General features: G+C 40.4%; 1 protein-coding gene across 2 annotated transcripts in view; it reads right to left on the reverse strand.

Annotated features, from left to right (window-relative positions):
* The window catches only part of gabrb4 (gamma-aminobutyric acid type A receptor subunit beta4), a 52,636-nt gene that overhangs the window by 28,578 nt on the left and 2,237 nt on the right, over window positions 1-21,821 (reverse strand). For both annotated transcript variants that reach the window (XM_076750194.1, XM_076750195.1), the window contains exon 2: window positions 20,815-20,909. In XM_076750194.1, coding sequence (XP_076606309.1) covers window positions 20,815-20,909 — 95 coding nt within the window. The remainder of the gene's footprint in view (window positions 1-20,814; window positions 20,910-21,821) is intronic.

Raw genomic sequence — 21,821 nt, forward strand, 5'->3', positions numbered from 1 at the left:
AGTTCCTCAAAGATAAAATATGTATATATGAGCAGCTTCATCTTCTGTCTCTGACAGAGTCTGATATTGGTTTCTTCATAAATGTAGTAGAGTGTTGTCAGAAAACAGAAAACACTGCACGGTGGTTTACCAACATCACCTACATATTTCTTTACTGATAAGCAAAGCATCATTAAATTGAGAGATTTTTTTAATGGAATTTGGCATAGCATTGTCCATAGCACATGACACATCAGTCCTTTGCTTACTCTGGTATGATATGTCTGCCATTTGAATAATTGCAGGTTTTATCAGATGTTAGGGGAGTATGGTTCAGAGACTGTGCAAAAGAGAGCAGAACACAGACTTGTGTAAATCCTTAATCAGACGAAAGTTAAGACTCCATGGACAGAGAGCTTGTGTGCATGTAATCAAGGCAGAGACAGAGCTGCAGACAGTCACACCTCCCTGATGGTATCTGCTGGTTGTGTTTGGCAAATCTGGAATTCAGCAAACTGAAAATGGTATTACACGAGTGCTTTCTTGGACTATGAACATTAATGTCTGCTTTGGATATTGTAGTGATTTTCAACACACCCTTCAATCTCATGACATATCTTAAAATGAAGCAACAATTAAAAAATACTAATAAAAGGCTTAATTAGTTTGATATCTGAATGCAACCACAAGAGGGCGACATAATGATATTCCCTTACTATCTCCACTACTTAAAAATGTGATGTTTTAATAAATGGAGCAGTATAAATTACCAGCAAACAGGTGCTGAGATTAGGGACCGAGTTAACGCCTTTGGCATATCTGGGTTGATTCTGTACTTGTGCCAAGAAGAATGAGTTTTCAGCAGATGAGAAGATATCTCGTTTCACCTTGTTACATGATGAAATCTGATTAAAGAGGGTCATTGGAGAAGCTAGATATGATTTTATATGGTATACATAGGGAGGAGTAGCGCCGTTCTTCCCTGGCATCATTGAAACCTTCCCTAATGTTTATATTTCATGTGAATATGGAGCATCTGAACATCCAGTGTGCTCCAAATGTCAGTCCAGAGTATAAAAGATATCAAACTGGATAAATTGCATTTAAGTCGAGGAAAGCGTTGTTATGTTATTCCACGGATCAGTTGTAAAACCTGTCAGTTCTGAAAACAAATTTGCTGGACAGCAAAGAAAACACCGCTCTGTCTCCCATATATATATATATATAAAAAAAAACTCTGATAATCAACCCATTGCCTAGCAACAGAGGGTTCCATAGCAACTGTGCAGCATTTTCCCTACAGTGTTGCAGGAGAGGCATGATGATTTATCCGGTCGAGTCTGTGTTCGCTTTTGTTTTCAATGGCTACTGCTCTCATGAAGCCCTTTTCTCCCACAAAAAAAAAAAAAAAAAAAATCAACAAAAAGAAGAATATATTACATCGCACAGAATTCTTCCCCTGAATTTCGTACAGTGGCCTCATCAATTATTTCCATCTTCGTGCAATGCAGAAAAGGCACGTTGCTTCCCAAACCACAGGGCGTCTTTGATAGACATCGACTGCGACCGAGTTCAGGTCTAAAACGCAACAATGACACCTTAAAATTCAGTTACTCAGCACAGTGTTCATGGCGGGTCTACTCAATGCAGCTCCATTATTGCACCAGTTTTCATGTCACCATGTCCGCTACTGAAGGTGACCATGCAGGAGCATCACTTCCTGCTTGTGATGAATTCATCATAAAGTTTAGAGGCTTGAATTATTGTGCGAACGTGAAAAGTCTGAGATCTAACAACCATTTTGTGTGTCATGTGTGAAGGGTACAGCCGGACTCTGACACTCTTAACACCCTTGCCGTTCACTTCCGGTAAATGTACGTGAATTATGAGTTTGAGCACTTCCTCTACCCTAAATGATGTTTGGCAATAATATAAAATCGTATTCACCTGGCACACCTACACACTTAGAAAAAAATAGTGAAGCATCAAATCATTATCACAGGCACAGTAATAATATCTGACGAAAAAACATTTTGTGTCATGCTTATTAACTAAATGGTCACATTAGCATCTGTGTAATGGATACGTTGGCGTTCATCGAGAGGAAGGTAGTTCTACACTTTTATACATTAGTCCACAAGGTTGTGAATGTAGATTGTCTTTATGAATGAAGCTATTTAGGTCACCACGGGGAGCTACTGTAGTTGCCTGTACTGGTCGAATTCATTCATCCTGCACCCTCAAGACCTGAAATATCCTCACAAGTTCTCAGAAAGAGAACACTTGAATGTGCCGTGTGCAGATCACAAGTCAGAAACCATCACCCATAGATTAAAAATGCTAATTTAATATTATAAATCTATGTTAGAATTTAAGAAATATTCTTCCATTTTCTACATGCTCTTGTTCAGGGTTGTGAGAAACTGGAGCCTACATCCCAGCATGCACTGGGTGAGAGAGTACACCCTGGATGGATGACCAATCTATCACAGGGCTAACACACATACAGGCTGACAAACACATTCGCACCTACAGGCAATTTAGAGTTTCCAGCTGACCTAACCTGCATGTCTTTGGACTGTGGGAGGAAAGCGGAGCACCCAGAGGAAACCCACTCAGACATGGAGCGAACATGCGAACTCCACACTGAGAGATCACAGCTTTCAACAGACTGACACATCTGAACCCTGGACCTTCCTGCTGTGAGGCGACGGCGCTAACTACTCAGCCGCCGTGTGATCTTAATAAATATGCAAAAACATTTCAAAGTTGCCTCACGAACAAATAACATTTCTTCAGGCTAACACACTGAGACAAAATGTTTCTGTGGTTGTCTCTGCTCCACAGTCCCACCCCAACCCGTAACCATTAGGAAGACATTTCACAATGAAATGCTTCTTTTCTACTTCTTCTACTTTTCCGCCGCCATCGGTTTACAATATGCATCATTGCTTGTGTATTTCTCATATATGGACATTGAGCAGATATGTTTTTCACAAAGCAAATGTTTGTCCCCTCCAACATGGAGTAATAAAGCATTTTTACAGAAAATAGATATCAGAGAAAAGATGTGACCGAGATCCAGATCTGCCACTTTTTGCTTTCCGCACAAGTTATACTGCGACATTTCAAGCAAAGAGACGGCGTGCATTAACTTTAACATATGTCGAAGTAGCCCTTCATTGTGTGCTGCGTACAGTACAGAATCACACCACATGAAGGTTTTTGTATGACTGATGAAGCTGAAAACATTTACGACCAGGCAGATGAGGTGGGGAGTTTAGGTTGTGACTAGTCTGACTGTGGTCACACCCGAACTGAGAGAGGAACATGGAAATGGTAGACTAGATATTTCAGCATGTGTGATTTGATCTAAGACACGCTGTTCAGTTTGATCCTACTGACCGAACGCTACAATTCATCTGCAGGTCTGCTAAATGTTTTCCTTGAGGCCAACTTCAGTCATTTAACCTGAACTCTTTCTATATCCGTCTTTTTTTTTTCTTCAAAAAACATGACATAGGTCATGAAATAACCCGAGAGTTTTTCATTTGTCAGAAAAAGCCAAACCAACCAAAACTTGCCAGCCTTTAAAATTCCTCAAAATGATGTCACATTTATTTGTTTTCTGCTTACTTTTTCAGATTTTATACATTAAAATATTTTGTTACATGCTTAATTGAATAACTGAGCAAATACCTTTTATTTCTTGAACATATAATTAAAAACGTAATAAGAAACCAGCCTTTCTGTGTGGTCATTTTAACAATTTATTCATGGAATTCACAGAAAACGTGACAATGTCTTCTACTGAACAGCTATAAATATAAAGTACGCTGCGACTATGGATCAAGAAACAGCCAGGTAAGATTAGTGATCGCAGGCGAATAAAGGGAAATCATTAAAGCATCTCTGGCACGAGGAGTAAAAAAGGACAGAAAAGACAGAAAAAGAAAATGATGAGGCAAAGCAGGAGAGCAGAGGCAGTACATCACAGGAAGCCAGAGAGACAGAGGATAAGTAAAGGTGGCCTCATCTTATCGTCCTACGCTGTCACACACCTCGCACCTGATATATGAAACCTACTTCGATTCCACACTAAAAAGCTGCACATGAACAATGCTTCCTACTTACATACACAGATTTTGTCAGTGAATTATGAAACGCTGCACATATTACGGGCTGGCTTTCCAACTCATAAATTACACTCCCATGGGGAACATTATTAAAGTAGTCCAAAGGGACGGAGAGTGAATTACAGCAGAAGGTTTAGTTTCATTTAGTTTAGTAGACTTTAATGTAATCAGGTGCTAATACAATTTAAATATTATTTAAATGGATAAAGTCGGTGTAAATGTAATGCGCGAGGGGAAATATCTCAACATGGAAGCCAATCAAAAATACACTCTGTTGTAAGTTTGCATAAGATTCAACCCACAACGTCTTTACAGCGAATTAGTCAGAAACAACGTTAAAATCTCAAAGCAATGCTTCATACGGCAGAAAGAGGAGCAGAGCAGGATTTGATGGGTCCGCTCTGTACAAACAGAGGACACTCAAGATGAGGCGTGAGTCATGATTCTGTTGCAAAGTAAAATGTAAAAGGGAAAGAAATAAAGACTCTTGAAGGTTAATTTCTAGATCAATGGTGGGAGAAAAAAAGGCAGCATGCCCGTGTACAGTATGGGCACTTGAGGACAGAGTGTGCCCACTGCAGGATTTATCCTGAAGCCATTAAGAAACTTATTGGCTAAAGAAGTGTATAATTCATTTAATAGTCCTTTATGGTCCAACTTATCATTTATTTACTTATAGGCCTAATTTTTTCAGCAAGTTGCACGTTGACAGTTTTAATCAATGCCACTATTTCCATGCCGCTCCATCACTTTGAAGTGAACGTTTTTGAAAAAGTATGACCACTGGAGAAAAGATTTGTAGATATTTCTTTGTAAAACGACAGCCATCTTTGTCCCTGTAAACTGATGCCATGATTCAGAGCTAATCTCCTGAGTAACCTACATGTGCAGTCAATTCCAGTCACTTCACTGGCACGCCATGTGTTGGTAAGTCCTGCCGAAGCTGCCTGCATAATTATATTAACTTGTGGTAATTACATGCAGATCCTCCTCAACGATCATGGCTAATGTGTCTCAAGAGAGCAGGAATCACGAATTAATTCTTTATTAATATATTAATTTGTGACCATTGCGCTAACTCTGGTGTGCATGCAAGGGAATAAGAGATCATGTTGTTGGCTGCAATTTTGATAAACTGGTTTTTAGATTACATCTGATTGTTTTTACTCTTTTGTTTGAGCCGGCAGTTAAAACTACCAATAAATACTTTAAAGGCAAAGACAAATATTTAAGGACTCTGGAAACTTGCAGGCAAAGGCAAAGACTCTTTTTAAAGGCACAAAATTCAACGCAAAAATCGAAATTTGTACCATACTGTGACAACAGACTGGATTTGGGGGGCTGCATTTCCATAAAACAGCACAAGAAAGTCATGTGCTTCACGCCTCAGACTTCTTTTTTTACCCATGTGAATGTCGCTACTCTCAGCTTCTCCTGCGTTGCCATCTCGAGTGTGGACTTCATTTATTTGCACATGAAATGATGACGCGCCAAAGGAACAGAGAAAGTCACTGAGCAGGTGAGATAAAAAAAGAAACTGGGAAAAAAAAAACCCCTGTCTCACCTGAAACAAAACAAAGAAACAACAACGTGACAAACAAAAGTCAACAGAGCTGGATAACTGACTCTAAATGACAGACTCAATAACAAGGGGAAAAAAATCAAATAAAAATAAAAAATAAACCCACAAAGAGCAAATGAAAAAAGTGGAATCAAAAGGAAAAGTGACAGTGTGTGTTGGGGTGTGTTCAAAGATGGAGATAAATAGGGAAGGTGTGTTGTGTTGCTAGAGGAAGACAGTTTAGCTCATCGGTCGGTTCATACGTACGTCTATATTTGAACTGTAGACGCAACTGAACCGTTACCCTTATAGGCAAAATGGACGGCTCTGTTCCAGATGGGTTCCTCTGCTTTTAATGGAGACCAGACAGTATAAATTATAAACTAAATGAGCACTTTGCAGGTACTAAATGAAGGTAGTCCAGATGATGTTTCAGTGTAGGAATAAATATACATCTGGCGTTCACAGCTATGCGGTGAGGATCACACACAGACCGTCTGACCGTGAACCACATCAGCAGAAAACCAGCCTGTCAGGTCGCCACGATGACATATGTTTAACTTATTTCAAGAGGTTTGCATCTTTGATTGAAACTGATGACTGCATAAGAGCAGCCGCAGCGTGCCCGCAACGTCAATGTACCCAGCCAACAAAAAAAAAAAAAAAAAAAAAAAATCTTGAATAATGGATCATCTTTTGAAAGCATGCACTTAAAAAACAGTGCCAACAAACAGCCAGCTACTTGAGTTCTTTACTTCTCGTGATGACAAAGCTCAATATTTTGAGCTTCGGCCTTGTTCTGCGCTAATGTGCACGAGTCTAACACAGCTGTTTGCTGCAGGGTGGTTCATGTACGAGAGATGTGCTGCACAGATCTGCGCAGAATTGGCATCAAAAGTGTCTCAATGCATTTTAAAATGTTAGCATGAAAAGTGCTAAAGTTTGGTTGACGGTTGAAAATCACTCTACTTCCTGATGCAGTTGCATGTAAGTGATAATTTTTCAAAAAAAAAAAAGAAAAAAGAAAAAAAAGAAAGAAAAAGTTGTCTTTGTTATTATTATAGGAGAGCACTGTCATGATTACAGCACGGTTTGCACAGCACAAAGCACAAGTTACTATGTTACCCACAGTTACCCACAGTTCAATATACTGTGCATTGTAAACTAATTCACAACTGGTTGCTGATGGGAACTACTGGTTTGTTATATTATTTTAATGCATGAGCATTTTCCAGAGACTGAGTCTGTATATTTTAGACATGACGCTGCCCACGGATTACAATGAATAACATAATAAACTACAACCAGTTCATTGTTTCTTATTTTGCTAAATGTTCTTGTATATGCAGAGCCTTAACAAACTTCATAACCCCTTAATTTCCACCTGGTGTAAAATCCTACATTAGCTGATACTGTACATAGATACAGGTGTGGTACGAGAGATAATGGGCCAAAAGTTGCACAGGATGCAGCTGCAAAGGCCAATTAATATTAAGATCTTTGACCTTTAGCATATTAGTGCAGCCTACTCTTAAGTCTACCTTTTATATTCTTAATGTTTCATTTTGTGGACCTCAGCATCTTGTTTTGTCCTCCCGCTCTGCATGATGCACACATCGTTTTTATGTGGAAACCCCTGATATGCGGCCGGCTGCTGGAGTTCAATAATGAGATGGGCCTTTAAGCGGGCTTCCTGGTAGCGAGGATGACAGCATCTATCTCCAGATGCTGTAAATGACATTTCTTTCCTTGTTTATCTATGTGAAACAATTGGATAGCTGCATCTTGCCCTTGGCCAGCCAATCCTGGACCTGTCAAGGACACACCTCCCATCAATCACTGCAGGTTAAAAAAGCGAGTCACTGGGGACCTTAAGAGGAGAGTCGAAATGCGGGGGGGCGGGGGAATGCCCTGCATGCAGGATGCCTCCCCAATGTCTGACCTAGGGTTTTTGTACTTTGCAGTCTGCTGCGATACATTCTGGTGCAATTCTATCAGCATTTTTCTCCTTCATTTCAAAGTTGCTGAAAACAACACTTTGAATAGGAAGATGAAGTATGTCCTTTCTCCTGCATGCTATCTCTCACCACCCTTGCCCCCCTTTGCCTGCCTACATACACACCTCATTTAATTCAAATGGAAAATCTAAGTGAAGGGAAAAGCGCCCAGCTTGAGCATTTTTCCTGTGATTCCTAAGAAATAAATCACCGGGCATTCTCTCTTCATCAGGATAGATATCACTTGCACATGCCCCAACATCCATCCTGGGATTCTGACAACACTCTGCAGTTTTGCGCTGAATAGGCATTACTTTGAGACTGAGTTACGATGGCCTGTGCTACCAGCCCCTATGCAAAGCAGCCTGCCATTTGACACGAGGCAGCCTGCAGACTAAGAGATTGTCCTCAGTATTGCAAAAGTGTCCACTGGTCTTGGAAGAACAGCTGTCATATATCATTTAATAGCTGCAGCTGCCAAAATGCAGGTTGCAAGTGAAGTCCAGCACCCATCAATCAGCGGTCATGTTCACAGAGGGTAAATCTATAGTGCGGGAAGTGATTTCTGTAAATAGCCGCACACACATGTTAAAAGCATTTAGCCTTATCTCATAGGACACAAAGGATAGCCGAAGATCAATTACACTTACATTACATACAGTGTAGTACATTAGAAACAGAATACAAAGTGCTGCGGCTCCTGCTTTTACTCATGCGTCTGGGCTCTCCCTTTCATATTCGGTCAATTAAGTGTCTATTCTACTCAGCAGTCTCACTGCAACTGATGTGCAGTTTCATGGCTACATTTACTGCTTTTCCATTACAAACAAGATCAAGCTGCAGCTGGGACTCATTTGGGTCAATGGGAAATGAGATCAGTAAAACCCAGGCTGCGTGTGGCAGACAGGGACAGGTGACCATACTTTGATGACATGGCTGCCGGCTGAACTGGCGCCGAGCTGCATCACACTGGTAAAATGAAAGCAACCTATAGCCAGAGATCAGGTGCTTACAGTTACGGCCACAAGCTGCCTTACTGATAGAGTCAGACGCTCGCATCCCTGTGGTCCTGGCACCTATTGATGCCTTTTAATGTTCGAAATCGTTAAACTGCGAAATGTACGCTAATGCTCCTTCAGTTGGAACCATTAAAGGCTCGTGTCAAATTCCTTTACAGTACATCGTGATAAATACTCTGTCCAGTCATAATGGAGCCCTGAAAGACACTGTGCACAGCTATGGAAGCAACACGGCCTTCAATATACTGTGCATTAGAGGTATTTGCACATGAGCTGAGGTTGCCAATACATACAGTAGGAATTATACATGGACAATTTAATATGTAGTGTATATGCACACCGAATATGGCCTTGAAAATACAAATTCTACACTAATGGCATTATGCTAATGATAATACGTTTTCTTTTCCTTCTCAAAAGCAAAATATTTTGCAAATTTTAATATACAAAATTCACTCAGCGCATAAATCAGACCTTCCTGTTAGATTCTGTTCTTTTTTTATTGGGTTTCAGACGTGTTTCAGCTCCGTAGTATTCTTTTAAGGTCATACTTTGTGTTGTTGTAGTGTCATATCTTCCTTCCTTTTTGTCCATTCATTTGTGCTTTACCTCTGTCAGACTGCATGCATGTGTTTGGTGACATGCAGTGGCAAACATGCACTGCTTGGACAGTTTTAACTGTCACTGAGTGCTGCAAGCCTTAAGATTACAAACAGCAACTCCAAGAAAATGGACATATTCACAAATTCTTCCTAGAAATACAATTACAACCTGTACAACTACAATTTTAGTTATTTTTACTCTTTTCTGAGAATCTGCTTCTTGTTTCAGACTTTGATACAATAATAATAATAATAAACTCTCTTTTCAAGAGCTTAAGGTGATGTCACAGACACTGTATTCACAGCTTTACACATATGTAATAACAACAATAATAATAATAATATGTATATGTATCTGCTTTTTAAGAATATTGTGGAGCTGTGTCCAGAGAGCTCAGCTAACAAGGTGGATTTTTAAGGACATGCCTCCTTTGTTTTCAGAATGCTGTAGCTTGGAATTAGATAACCACTTAAAAGCACCGAGGACACAATTACCAATTAAATAAGTTACCGTAGAACCAAAGCTCATGTCGGCGTCTGTTGTCTTGATCTACAGTACAATAGGAGGCATTGACAGTGTGTTTACATGAGACATCTCAACCAAAATAATTATATTTCACAGAAGTGATGACCACTGTGAAAATGCTCCTACAGCCCCAGAGGACCCCCCAGACTCTAACAGTCACCACTTTCATCTTTTCTGCTTTATTCTCGGTGGACCTCTCCATTGCTGTGACATTACTGTACAAGGGCAGGACGCATTCTTTTCTGTCCCCGCTGCCTAAAAGATACATCTTGTACAGAAACATCTTCCACATCTGCATGCACCTCTGAAGACCTTTATTTGAAGTTATCCAAAAAAGTCACAGAACTGATTATCGCTTGCAATTTTGAGCAGTCACATGGATTTCTGAAGTCAGCAGGGCGATCTCCACCAATTGACAACACTTCATAAATTACCCCAGTACAGCACCTTCTGTTAGACATTTACAGGCTCTCCAGTTTCTTTGTCATCCTGTTTATGCACATCTACAATATGCTCTGCAAAATTCATTTTCTCTCAGCTGCGCAACTGACAGAATACTATTTAATACACACTAAGGCAGTATCACTGTTTATTACACCAGACAAGGACAAAGTAAGGAAGGGGAGCAGCTTAGGGAAGCATCAGAGAACTGTATTTGTGCTGATAATCTAAATTATATTTCATGTTCAGTATAGGAAACAGAGAAAGACAATGTAAATGCTGACATAATCAACTACCACTGCAAAAGAAGCTGAATAGTATGAAACAACCCAGTGTTCTACGTACAGTACAAATGCCACCTCTAGAGCAGTCTATACACCATATATGAAATTCTGTTTATTACTTAGTCACAGCTGCTAAACAGCATATTTCATACATAGTGATTCAATTATGCGTTTGTTGAACAATGCACCTTCCTACTGTCCTTGCCATCTGCAGTCACCTATAAGCCTTAAGTGGATAAATGGAATCATTATGCTAAGAAAGAAGCTTAACATCTTTATATTCACAGTCCAACTTATATGAACTCATCTGTTTAGATGTAAGACTGACACTGACTTACCACCAAGCAGTTTAGCTGGTTAATCACTTAAAGCCCACACAACCAGCTAGTTAGTTTTTCTCCAGCTTTTCTATGTAATAAAGAGAAGAAAGTAAACATGCACTTCAATCAGTTAACAAGCTTCAAATCTGTTGCTGAATCTCTTTCCCCTATAATGTCGCATGTAATGCAACTTTTACTTTCCTCTAATCACATTCAACACTGTGGTGTGTACTCTACATTGATCATGGGGAGAGGAACTGTGCACATTTCAGTGTATCACCTCCCATTTAATGCTGTCAATCAATTATATTTGCAGCATGTAACGGTTTTTAATTCAAATAATGTGGCTTCGTTATGTCTGAAATATTGTCCATATTTTGTTCTGCATGCATCAATGTGTCATTATATGACTTTAACCCTGTTATGCCACAGCACAGTGTACACTAGGAAGGCATTTGAAAAATACATTCTATGACTACAAGCTCATTTCAAAGTCACCATTTCAAAAGTGCTTGCCTCAGAATACCCCCTGGACATTTGTCAACTATATTTAGTGGCGGGGGTTTCAACTTCACTTTATGCTCTTCATGATCAGCATCTGTATTTGAGAACAAATTTCGCCATGCCTTGTACCAGCTATATACAGTCTACACAGTCTGTCCATAACACGTTCTCTAACTAGGCCAATGTATTTATTTAGAAAAATCTGTAGTGCTGCGAGTAGATTATTAATGGTTGTAGACAGAAAACGATCTCAGACAAAAACTGAGAACAGATCAAAGAATCAGAAAACAGATGCTTCCAACTTACTTAGAAAGACTTTAAATGTGTCCAGTGAGACCAGCTGCTAAAGATTCAGGTAATTTTGCAACTGGTTCCAAGCAGAGGCAGCAGCAAACTTAAACACCCTTTTTCCCAGTTCAGTAGAAACCTTAGGGACTGTTAGCAGGAATCAGTCCTGGGAGTGAGGACAAAAATTTCCCATACTTTTGGAAGGTAAGCAGACCAAGAATAGCCTTGTAAGTAAGAATGTGCCAGTTGTTAAGTCTACAGGTGGACAAGGCAGAGCATTCAACCTGACCATACAAAGAGCTACGATGAGCCATGGCTTTAAAATTTCTAATAAACAATGTGTAGTCCAGATACGTCCTGCTCTTGGTTCAGGCTGAGCAGAAAGAATGGCGTGTTCACAGCATTTGTGATATGTCACCCTTCATGCTTTGTAAATGGTGGAAGCTGAGATCATAAAACCTGTGATGATGACAGCTTGATATGAAATATGTCCTCCAGAAGGACGAATGTGCGACCGAGCTGAGAGCTGAGCCGGGGCCTCTCATCTCTGCCAACTGAGTGGACATCACGTGTGTTTTTTTTTGATTTTTCTGTAATATTGAGATCAACACGGTGAAAGTCAGCCTAGCGGTGACCCTGTACTCTATATGATTCCAGTTCCCATACACACATCATAATCGCAATGTCAGATCAACCTGACCTTTTCCCTGACCAAGCACACAGACAAAGAAATAATCTCTTACTAGATTGCATGCAGAAACAAAACAAAAGAAAAAACATACAGGTGGCCACACACCAAGTGACCCAAGCAGCGTAAGTAAAAGACATCACGACTGTTGTGACAAACAAGCTACCCAGTGGATGGCGTCTGAATGAATGGTGTCATTCATTTCATTGTTCTTGTTACATATAAAAATTCAATTTCTATTCAAATCAAATAATCATCTCCAACAAGGTAACCATATTTGTAAATGTATTGAGAGACTGGTTAATAATTAAATAGGCCTCTTATGAAACTGATTTAGCTAGGTCATGTATTTCATTACTCTACTTAATAAATTTATTCAGATACATTTTATGGGTCATCACTTTATGAAAACCATCTCATCATACAGCAGAACATCCCGCCCTCGTTACATGTATGTATGTGTGAAGGCCATGTGAGAGTGTGTCATGTCTTTCAGAGGGTTTGTTTAAATCAAGGTGGGCTGTGTTAGTCAGGAGAAGTTGTGTGTAGTTGTGGTTCTATTGTAGCGGCAGACAACTCAAAAGAGAAATAATCATTTGATGCAGAGACATGGAAGGTATCGCGCACTCGAATGCCTGTGTGTCCGTGTGTGTGTGTGTGTGTGTGTGAATGCAAGGCTGTGTGAGTGACAAAAGGAATAAAAAAAAATGAAAGTGAGAACAGCATTTTCTGCAGAAAATTAAATGTGTTTGGTTAAGACAAAAACACATTTTCAGGGAAATTTTGTATAGAATCACAACGATTATTGAAATTGCAATTAATTTGTCATTAATCACCATTGCAACATACGGAACACATTGCCAAACAGAAAAATTAAAATAGGTATGGCTCTGATAATTCTGTTTGTATTTTAATGTGCAGAAAAAGTGAATATACATAATTATATTGCTCACTAAACCAATCCCAGAAAAAGGCTAAATCAAAGGATAACACTATAGTTATTTTATCTTCTGATTATCAACAATTCACACAAAAAGAATCAATTTATCATACTACCAAATATCACAATATTGCCTATGTGCGATATATGCGATACATAGCTTATGAATTAGTGCTAGAACAGAAAATAGGATTTCTTTGTAGCATTCGGGTGTCATATTCATTACAGTCAAGGTGGCAACTTGAGTTCATTCCTCTCTGCTGGTCAAAGTAGCAAAGCAAAGACAATTGTAAATATTAGAGAGTGTCCCTGAGCATTCTCATTGATGTGTGCCTAACATTCAGCTACTCTCCAGAGATGGAACACGCAGTCGCAGAGCTGTTGAAGCAACACATGGGACTGACTAGCAACCATAAAACTAGAGATAATGAACAATTAAGACATGTTGAACTCAACAAAAGGATGTTTATTAATGAAACCTGTGGAAGAATCCCAGTGTCACAGGAGACCTTCCAGGTGAAGGAGGCTCAAAGTGTACTAGTGCCAACAATGTTGCATGACTGGTGCTGCCACTGGAAGCTCTGGTAAACGGACATACTCTTAAGTCATTTCACAAGCAAAGATAGTCTGAGCACTTTTTAATGACACATCAGTCTGCCATCTGGACAACAAATGAGACAGGGCCTGTCTGCGTTTGGATAAGTCAAAGCAACTCACAGTTGCAAGCCTGTCCTGGGACAGTCCCCCGTCATCTTCTGAAGCCCTCCTTCACTGTCTCAGCAGCTTACTCTGCTAAGCCATAAGGGGCAGGGTAAAAGAAAGCTGTGCCCACATAACAATTGCCATTCTGTTTCATGAATTCACTATAAAGGCCATAGGTGAATGTTGTCCCATTGCCTGTCACTGCAGCGCTGAGCATGGTTTGCAAACACCTCATTGTGACAGGATCATCAATCCCCCTTGAGTGAACATCCACAATTCCAGGGACAGATGAGGAACATCTACCTTTGTTAGGACCAGTAATTTGCCGCCATCCCCCCCCAGGGCATGTAAGGTGATGGTGGAACCATCCTTTGATTAGCCTCACACTAGGAGATCACTTTGTTCTCCACCTCTCTGTCTATGCTGGGCCACAAGACATACAACTAGGCACAGCTTTTCCACTGAGAGGTTTCATCTCGGAGCACTCCATGATCTGTGATCAGTCACAGGAAGGTACAACCATTCTGGTCCCCCAAAGGATGCATCCATCTTCCAAACACTGTTTTGTGCCAACATAGGGCATACTATAGGAAAGGATCTTCTATCCAATGCATGCACTGCTGTGCTGTACAAGCTTACATGACAGTTTCCAACAAAAAACACTGTCTCAGGGGCATACACATTGTGGCAGGTGCGTATAGCAGAAGTAAGCCGCTCAGTGCATCTGTATTTGCAATCCCTTTACTTGCTGTGTACATATAGCTATCCTACCTGAGGCCATGGACAGAATGGAATGACTCTCACTGAACAAACTCATCACACATTTACACTCTGCACATATTATAAAGGTCCACAGAGACACAAGCAGTGGGTTTTTCTGTACAGTCCTATGAGAAAGCAATGTATCAACACCATAGGAGGAGGCAACGCAGGACAGGACATAATTTGCATTGTGATACACAGGCAGCTGTACTGACTAGAAGAACATCAGTCCCTTAAAATTCTCCAGAGCAGGGCCCGGTTTACACATTGTATCTTTGTGAAGGGGGTAGTAAAGCAGGGTCAGATTTATAAAAAAGGCATCTGATGACTTGCTGCAGTATAGTAGTTTACCATGCCCTTAGCTCAAAGAGGGTCTTAGGACTGGTGGCCGATTTTATCTTCCACTGGCTACAGGCCCACTGCAATGATTATGTTTCCGGAGTATCACACTACAGTAGGTGTCTGGAACATATGTTTGTTTCTTTTCAGGCACAGCCTAGAATCTAAAAGACTCTTCAGCACATGATCCAGGTTTGTAAGGGGTTCTGCTATTGTGGCCCAGGTAATCAAAATGTTGTCAAGGTCTTGCAGCAGATTGTCCATTGTTTACTGGAAAATGGTGGGACTGGATGCTACTAACATTAGCCCAAGGGTGTACAAATCATGTGCTATGGAGGGCCAACAGTCTGATCACCTTAGCAGGTGATTCTGCCAATGAGTTATTTGCCTCTACTTGTAAAGAATACTAATCAGTGGGAGAATTCCTTGGTTGACTGGAAAACCTGCAGACTGTGCAGTAGGCAATGGTACCAGAACAAATCCTTGTGAATTTCACTGATGTGCTCATGACATTTCTTTCTGTTAGGACTGACATGATGGGCACTATGATCCTCAATCTGTGCAAATGCTCCAACTCTTCCTATAAGTGTCCCTGTATAGCAAAAAGCAAAAGCTGGGCTTGTTAAAGTAAGAGGTGGCCAAAGGATCAACGTGCGTCTCGCTTTAAAACGGTATCTTTGGATATAGAATGTATTATTATTATTATTATTATTATTATTATTATTATTATTATTATTACTGGCCATAGAAAGAAGGCACCATTACTGGCTCACAAGTACACAGCAGCCTTAATTTTGGGGGGTTCTTGTTAATCTCCACACAGATGACTAATAATGATACCTTAAATGAGTCTTAAATGTAATGACCCTGAACACATAAACTCCCGCATGTCCCTGCTGAATATTTCTAACATTTTTTGCAGTCATCTTTAGGTCCCTGAGAAATCTACACTGCTTTCTTGAAAGTCACGAAAGGGAATTCTCCCAACCGAAGGCATTGTATGCCATCCTCATTAAACCTTTGGAGCAGCCTGTCTTGGAGCATGTCATCAAACACAAGCAAACAGAAAAGTCAGAGTTCTCCAACAACTGGTACAACTCCCCCACAATATGGGTGTCAAACTCACTGGAATGGCCATGAGCTTTGAAACTCTGGACTACCAAGGAGGCCTTCGAAAGACAGTGGTTCAAAGACCAGATCCTCATATTACACACACCAGAAACACAACATTAAATAGAGCTCTGTTTAGCCTCATTTGTAATTGCAACAGCAATGTCCCAATCTCTCCGTTAACTCTGTCCAAGCTTTAGTTTTCTCCACAAACTGACACTCTCAAACAACACCATATTGCTATGTGGTCTATCTCCCCGTCGCCCTCACACATTCTCACACATCCTCTTGAATCATCTGTCTAACCAGCTAACACTCCATCAGCTCTCCCAAAACTGCTCAAAACAACTCCTCTCTGTGCTTTTCTGAACCGCTTTACTGATTCTATCCTGCACCCCCATAAAAACCTTCATGCCAGAACAGGCTCACATACTGGAAGATGAGAAGAACATGAGTAGCACATTGAAACTGGAACTAAAATGTGTTTCAACCTTATTTCATTCAGGTTGAATATTGAATAAGCGAAGATAGCACTCATCAACACTGAGGTAGCAAGCATGTATGTATGTACTGATAACAGGCACTACTAAAATAACACTAGCTGAAGTGACAATCAACAATCTGAAAAAGACTTGAGTCGGTTTTGTGTGTAAATGGGTTTCAACCCTAAATAGCGGCCAATACATATTTTCAAAATGAAACTTGGAGACAGAGATGTTGATGACAAATGTGGAGTACAATGCAAACATGCGTGCTTTCTCTTACTAAAGCACATCTTTCATATCAGGTGTTGGATTACGTAGCGGTACAGTAATAGTAATAGTGGTGTGCATCAGTATTAATTTTACTCTCATTTGTCAAGTTATTCTAAAACAATGTAAATAAAACTTCACCTGCTATCATACAGAAGTGCAATCATTCAAACAGAGCAAATGTGTTGAAAGAAAATAAAAAGACACTGGCGCTATATCCAGAAAATATACTTTCTTCGCCAGGTCTGCAATGCTCTGGTAAGCCTGCTGAATCTAAATCTATGTAATGCATCTTTCAGGTTATATGAGGGTTGTGGTCTATGACTCAGCTCTATGACCATTTGCCATTTGTTAGGAAGTTACATCCAAGGGCTACAATCCAAGGAAGCAGATAATGAAGAAGAGATACATACACAGTTTGCAACTGATGTAGTCAGGAAAAATAGAAGATTTTTGCATTCTGCAATAAAAAAAAGAAAAACAATAACAACTATAATTTTAGGAAACATACAAATCAGTTTCCTTGCAAAATCCTGAATGATGGAATAGCTGCCATTTGAGTGTGTGTACCATTTCTTAGGTTTTAGTTTGGCTCTCAGATCAACAGGGAGAAGAGGGCAGGGTCTGAATAGAGTGACTGCAGAGTGGGCTTTTCATCTGGATATACTGGTGCTAAGGCCACAACACTTCAGTGCAATCCTATGGCATCACTCTTGGCAACCTCTTTGTGACCATTCAAACCACAATCTTTTTCCATCGCTGCACACCATTGAGCAAGTTTTTATCTCACATATGGGTGTTGGCCCAGCTTTTGGGAGCCACAGTCAGTGTCCAGCATTGAGCCAAATTAAAACCTCTTTGTTGAATCTGAAGGGCTGAAGGTCGTCAGCAGTTGTGGCACGACAGAAGTAGCTGACTGATGTTGGAAATATCAAGACATGATGGACTGCAGCTCCCTGGCCTGAGGGTAAAGCACAGCTACTCTCTGCCTGGGATGCTCACTCTTTCAAACTTGCTCTACCCTCTCCAGTGCATTCACAGGCTGCTCGACAGCGGTGAGCTATAACCAAGAACAAAGTAGAAATGTTTGTTGAAATCATCTTCAAGACAAGGCAGCTCTAGAAATGCTTTAAAAATTAACCGAGAACCAGGAATCAAAACAATTCCTTATTCATTTCCTGACATTTTGGCTTACCGTTCAAAGTCATGACAGCGATACAAAGTGAATCGGTTACATGATTTGTTTTAATCTATTTGTTGTTTGTTTGATATAAAACATGGGTATTTAAACCACTGCGCAATGATGAAACGATACAGATAAATAAACTGTTTCAGTATTTTGTTTACACTGAGAAGTCAGAATCAGGTTCAATTTCTTCTTCTGTTGAAGATAAAATGGTAATTAAGGTGAATGTGCCTCTTAAACAGAAATATACAGTATTTGTGCCTCTTCTACCCAATCTTAGGCTCATAATTAATGCATCGAGTGAAGGATTTTTTTCATGCCTGCTGGCTGTTTTTTAGTCAAACACATATATACAGTATCAACAAACATATGCAACAAAATGTGAGCAGTTCTTGGTCACATTTAGCTCTTTTGTCTGCTTTGACTTGTGGAACTGATGAGCAACAACACTGTTGCCGGTGAGGAAGACAGTAAAGACGATTCCAAACTGGAAAAACTCTTTAAAGTCATTTAGATTAGTTAAAATTGCTGCCAACTGCCAGCAGAGAGAGATTCAAAGAGTTGGCATTTGGCAGCATCAACTACCTGCTAGCTACATTAGTGGGGCAGAGTAAGGAGTGAATATGCTACAGAAACATTGACCCTGAAACTGTGCGTAGTCGCACTGGAGTGAGCCGGTCCAGTTCGCACTGGAGCCGATATTGGCTGCAAATTAAAAAATTCTTTAATGTGAAACGTTCTGAACTACCTTCGCATATTATGTAGTTGATTCAACTGCCAGAAACAAAGTGACTGAGACATTTCTTTGCTGCTTGCTCTCATTTCGCTTCCGCTGAATCTATGAAACAACTCTGGAATGGCAGCACTCCAAAACACAGAACGAAGACGTAACCTCACCTATAACATTTTTTTTACAATGGCTAACATCAGGTTAACGCATTTTGGCACATAAGTCTTCATCGGAGCATCTTGGCAGAGCACCCAACCAGAGGAGGGTTATATGAGGAGGCGCACCTGCTATACGTCTTTCACTGCTTGCTCTCATTTTCATCAGGTGTGGCGCAGACGCAGGACTGACAAGCTGCTGCCTGCAGCCTATTTAAAAACACACTGAAGAATAATATACACTTAACAGACAGAAATCACATTCTATCTGTTAAATAGAATAATCAGCCAAATTAAGTCTACGAGATGTAAATCTATGTCCTCCTACATGTAGAATTACATTAAAACATATTCTATTCTAAACACATTATGTTATTTAGCATTGCAGAAAAAAACTGCCACAATGAATTAGGATATGGAAAGTTCTTGAGGCAGTGGACATCATCATGTATCATGTAATCATTACATGATGTGGTTTAATGTAGTCGAGCTGTTTTACACATAACACGGCTGCATAGGATAGTCACATATTTTGTAGGTGAGTCATGCCACACTGTCTCTACCTACCAGTCAATACAGTTTATTTTTTCAACAGGCTGAGTGTCACGTCTATCAGTGCTGGATGTGCAAGATTGTACACATGATTCAACGAGAAAGACTTGATAAACTAATAGAGGAGAAGGATTTTAAGACACAGCAGATTCTTGGCCGCACTGAGACTGGAGCAAATTTAAGTGGCAACAGACATACTATTGTGTTACTTGCTCTCATTAATTTAACATCGCACTCTGTTAACATGCCCTGGAAGTAAAACTGCCTCTTTTGTTCTTTGTTTTTCAGACAGCGACTGTAGTAAGTGGCCATAAGCTTTTGTGAATACAAAGTTTTTGAATGCGTGTGCACGGCAGGAGCAACAAAGCTGATGCTGAAATGAACAGGTGCAATCGTACACTGTATTGAATTAGAGCCATCACAATGGCTGTCAGTCAGTGCTGAGTTATCGCGTCATCAGTGAGTGGCCTTGCACAGAGCAGGCCCCAGATGATACTGTCAAAACAATGAAACATTGGCTTTAAATTCATCATGTACATTGTAGGCACAGGTGCCGTACTTCATTTGCAAACATTCTGTCTCTCCAACATTTCTCCAAACCTTTGTTTTTACATTAAAGTAACCCGATCATTAGCAAAACCATTAGCAACAGGCTAGTATGCGGTTCAAAAATCCAACTATTTTTATACTGCTTAACGTCTATTGTGGTTAAATTGTTTCAGGAAAACAATCAACCCAAATGACATACACTAATGACTTGTCGCCCACGCCTTCTATTTTCAGCAATTATCAAAATAACCATTATTCTAAAGCGCGGATGTACAAGATTCACAATTTCCAATAAAAGTTAATGGGGCAGAAGGGTTTTCCCTGATCTGCAAATCAAACGCTCAGAAACAATGCTATGCAATACAAAGAGGCCATGAAACGTCTCTAATCATAATAGTATTAAAAATCAATACACTCACTACCCCTGGTGTTAAAAAACACAGTGTTTGACTGCTCATCTCCGAGTGTGCCCTACTTCTCCAGGAGCAGCCATCTTCGATACGTGAATAGATGCATAGTAATGACATGGTAGCAGTCACTTCAAAGCTCTTCCCTGTATTTCGCCACAGGCCAACTCTTCGACAGATTCCAGGGGAATGACTCGTAAATACCGCTGCGTACACACCTTGACATGTGAATACCCTTGACAACAGAGCCTGAGACCCCAAAACAGATGCAGCCACAGCACCTACCTCCAAAATCAGGCCTTAAACGGATGTCATATCCCTTCAGCAACTTGTCCACGGTAGTCTTGGCCACAGACATTCCGGTGCTTCCAGTGGAGGAGCTGAGGGCAGAAACCACAATTGTCAGAGTCATTTTTTGCAGTGGGGAAACAACTGTACCTCGAAAACTACTACTGCACATAGTTTTTTTTTTTTTCTTCTAAATATTAATGACACCAATGCTGCCTTTGACGAGGAGGCCGTTACATCAACATGGTGAGGTTTTGACAAAAGGAGACTCAGGGTCCATGAATTCCAGTTTTCTCTAAAGCAAGCACTGATATGTCATGTTTTCTCTATTTCGTTCTCAGCCTTGCATGCAATGCATTCTTGGTTGTGTCACCACCTTAACAGTGAGAATGTACAATTTGAATAAAAGCTAAACATTCACACTGCATAGAATTATAGCTAGTAGATGTGTATTCAGTAGGTTACAGGATTTTGTACTGACATCATACATGATATTGAAAGCACACGGACCCTTGTGTTCTCATGAGGGTATGCATTTCCCCCCCTTGCAGCCCCACCTACAGAATATTCATCTATTCAGCTGAGGGGATATGATGATGACACACCTGTCAGGTACTTTATTGATGTCAGTCCTTCAGAACAGTGGCCTTAAAAGTAACAATGTCATAGTTTCTTTGGCTCACCTATCAGGCAGGAGCGCAGTCTTATTCATGGGAATGTATTTAAATAAGCTCTGTGTTATAACAGCCTCCCATCATGTTGTCAGAGGCAGACTATCCCTGGGAGAAACGTATAGTCTGCACTAGTCTGACTGACACCTATAACATTAGCGCCATGACCTGCTACACCTGACCGAGGCCGGCTCTCCAGCTGAGGTTCCTCGTTACGGAGAGGGTGCGGAATGAGTGCAGGGGGGATACGAGAGGAGGAAGTGGGTTAAAACTGCTCCCCTGACAGGAGCACTAGCCCTTGGCTCAGCCAGGGAAGCACTGTTCAATTAGCTC

The sequence above is a fragment of the Chaetodon auriga genome, chromosome 15 (genome assembly GCF_051107435.1).
Source record: "Chaetodon auriga isolate fChaAug3 chromosome 15, fChaAug3.hap1, whole genome shotgun sequence".
Classification (NCBI taxonomy): Eukaryota; Metazoa; Chordata; class Actinopteri; order Chaetodontiformes; family Chaetodontidae; genus Chaetodon; species Chaetodon auriga.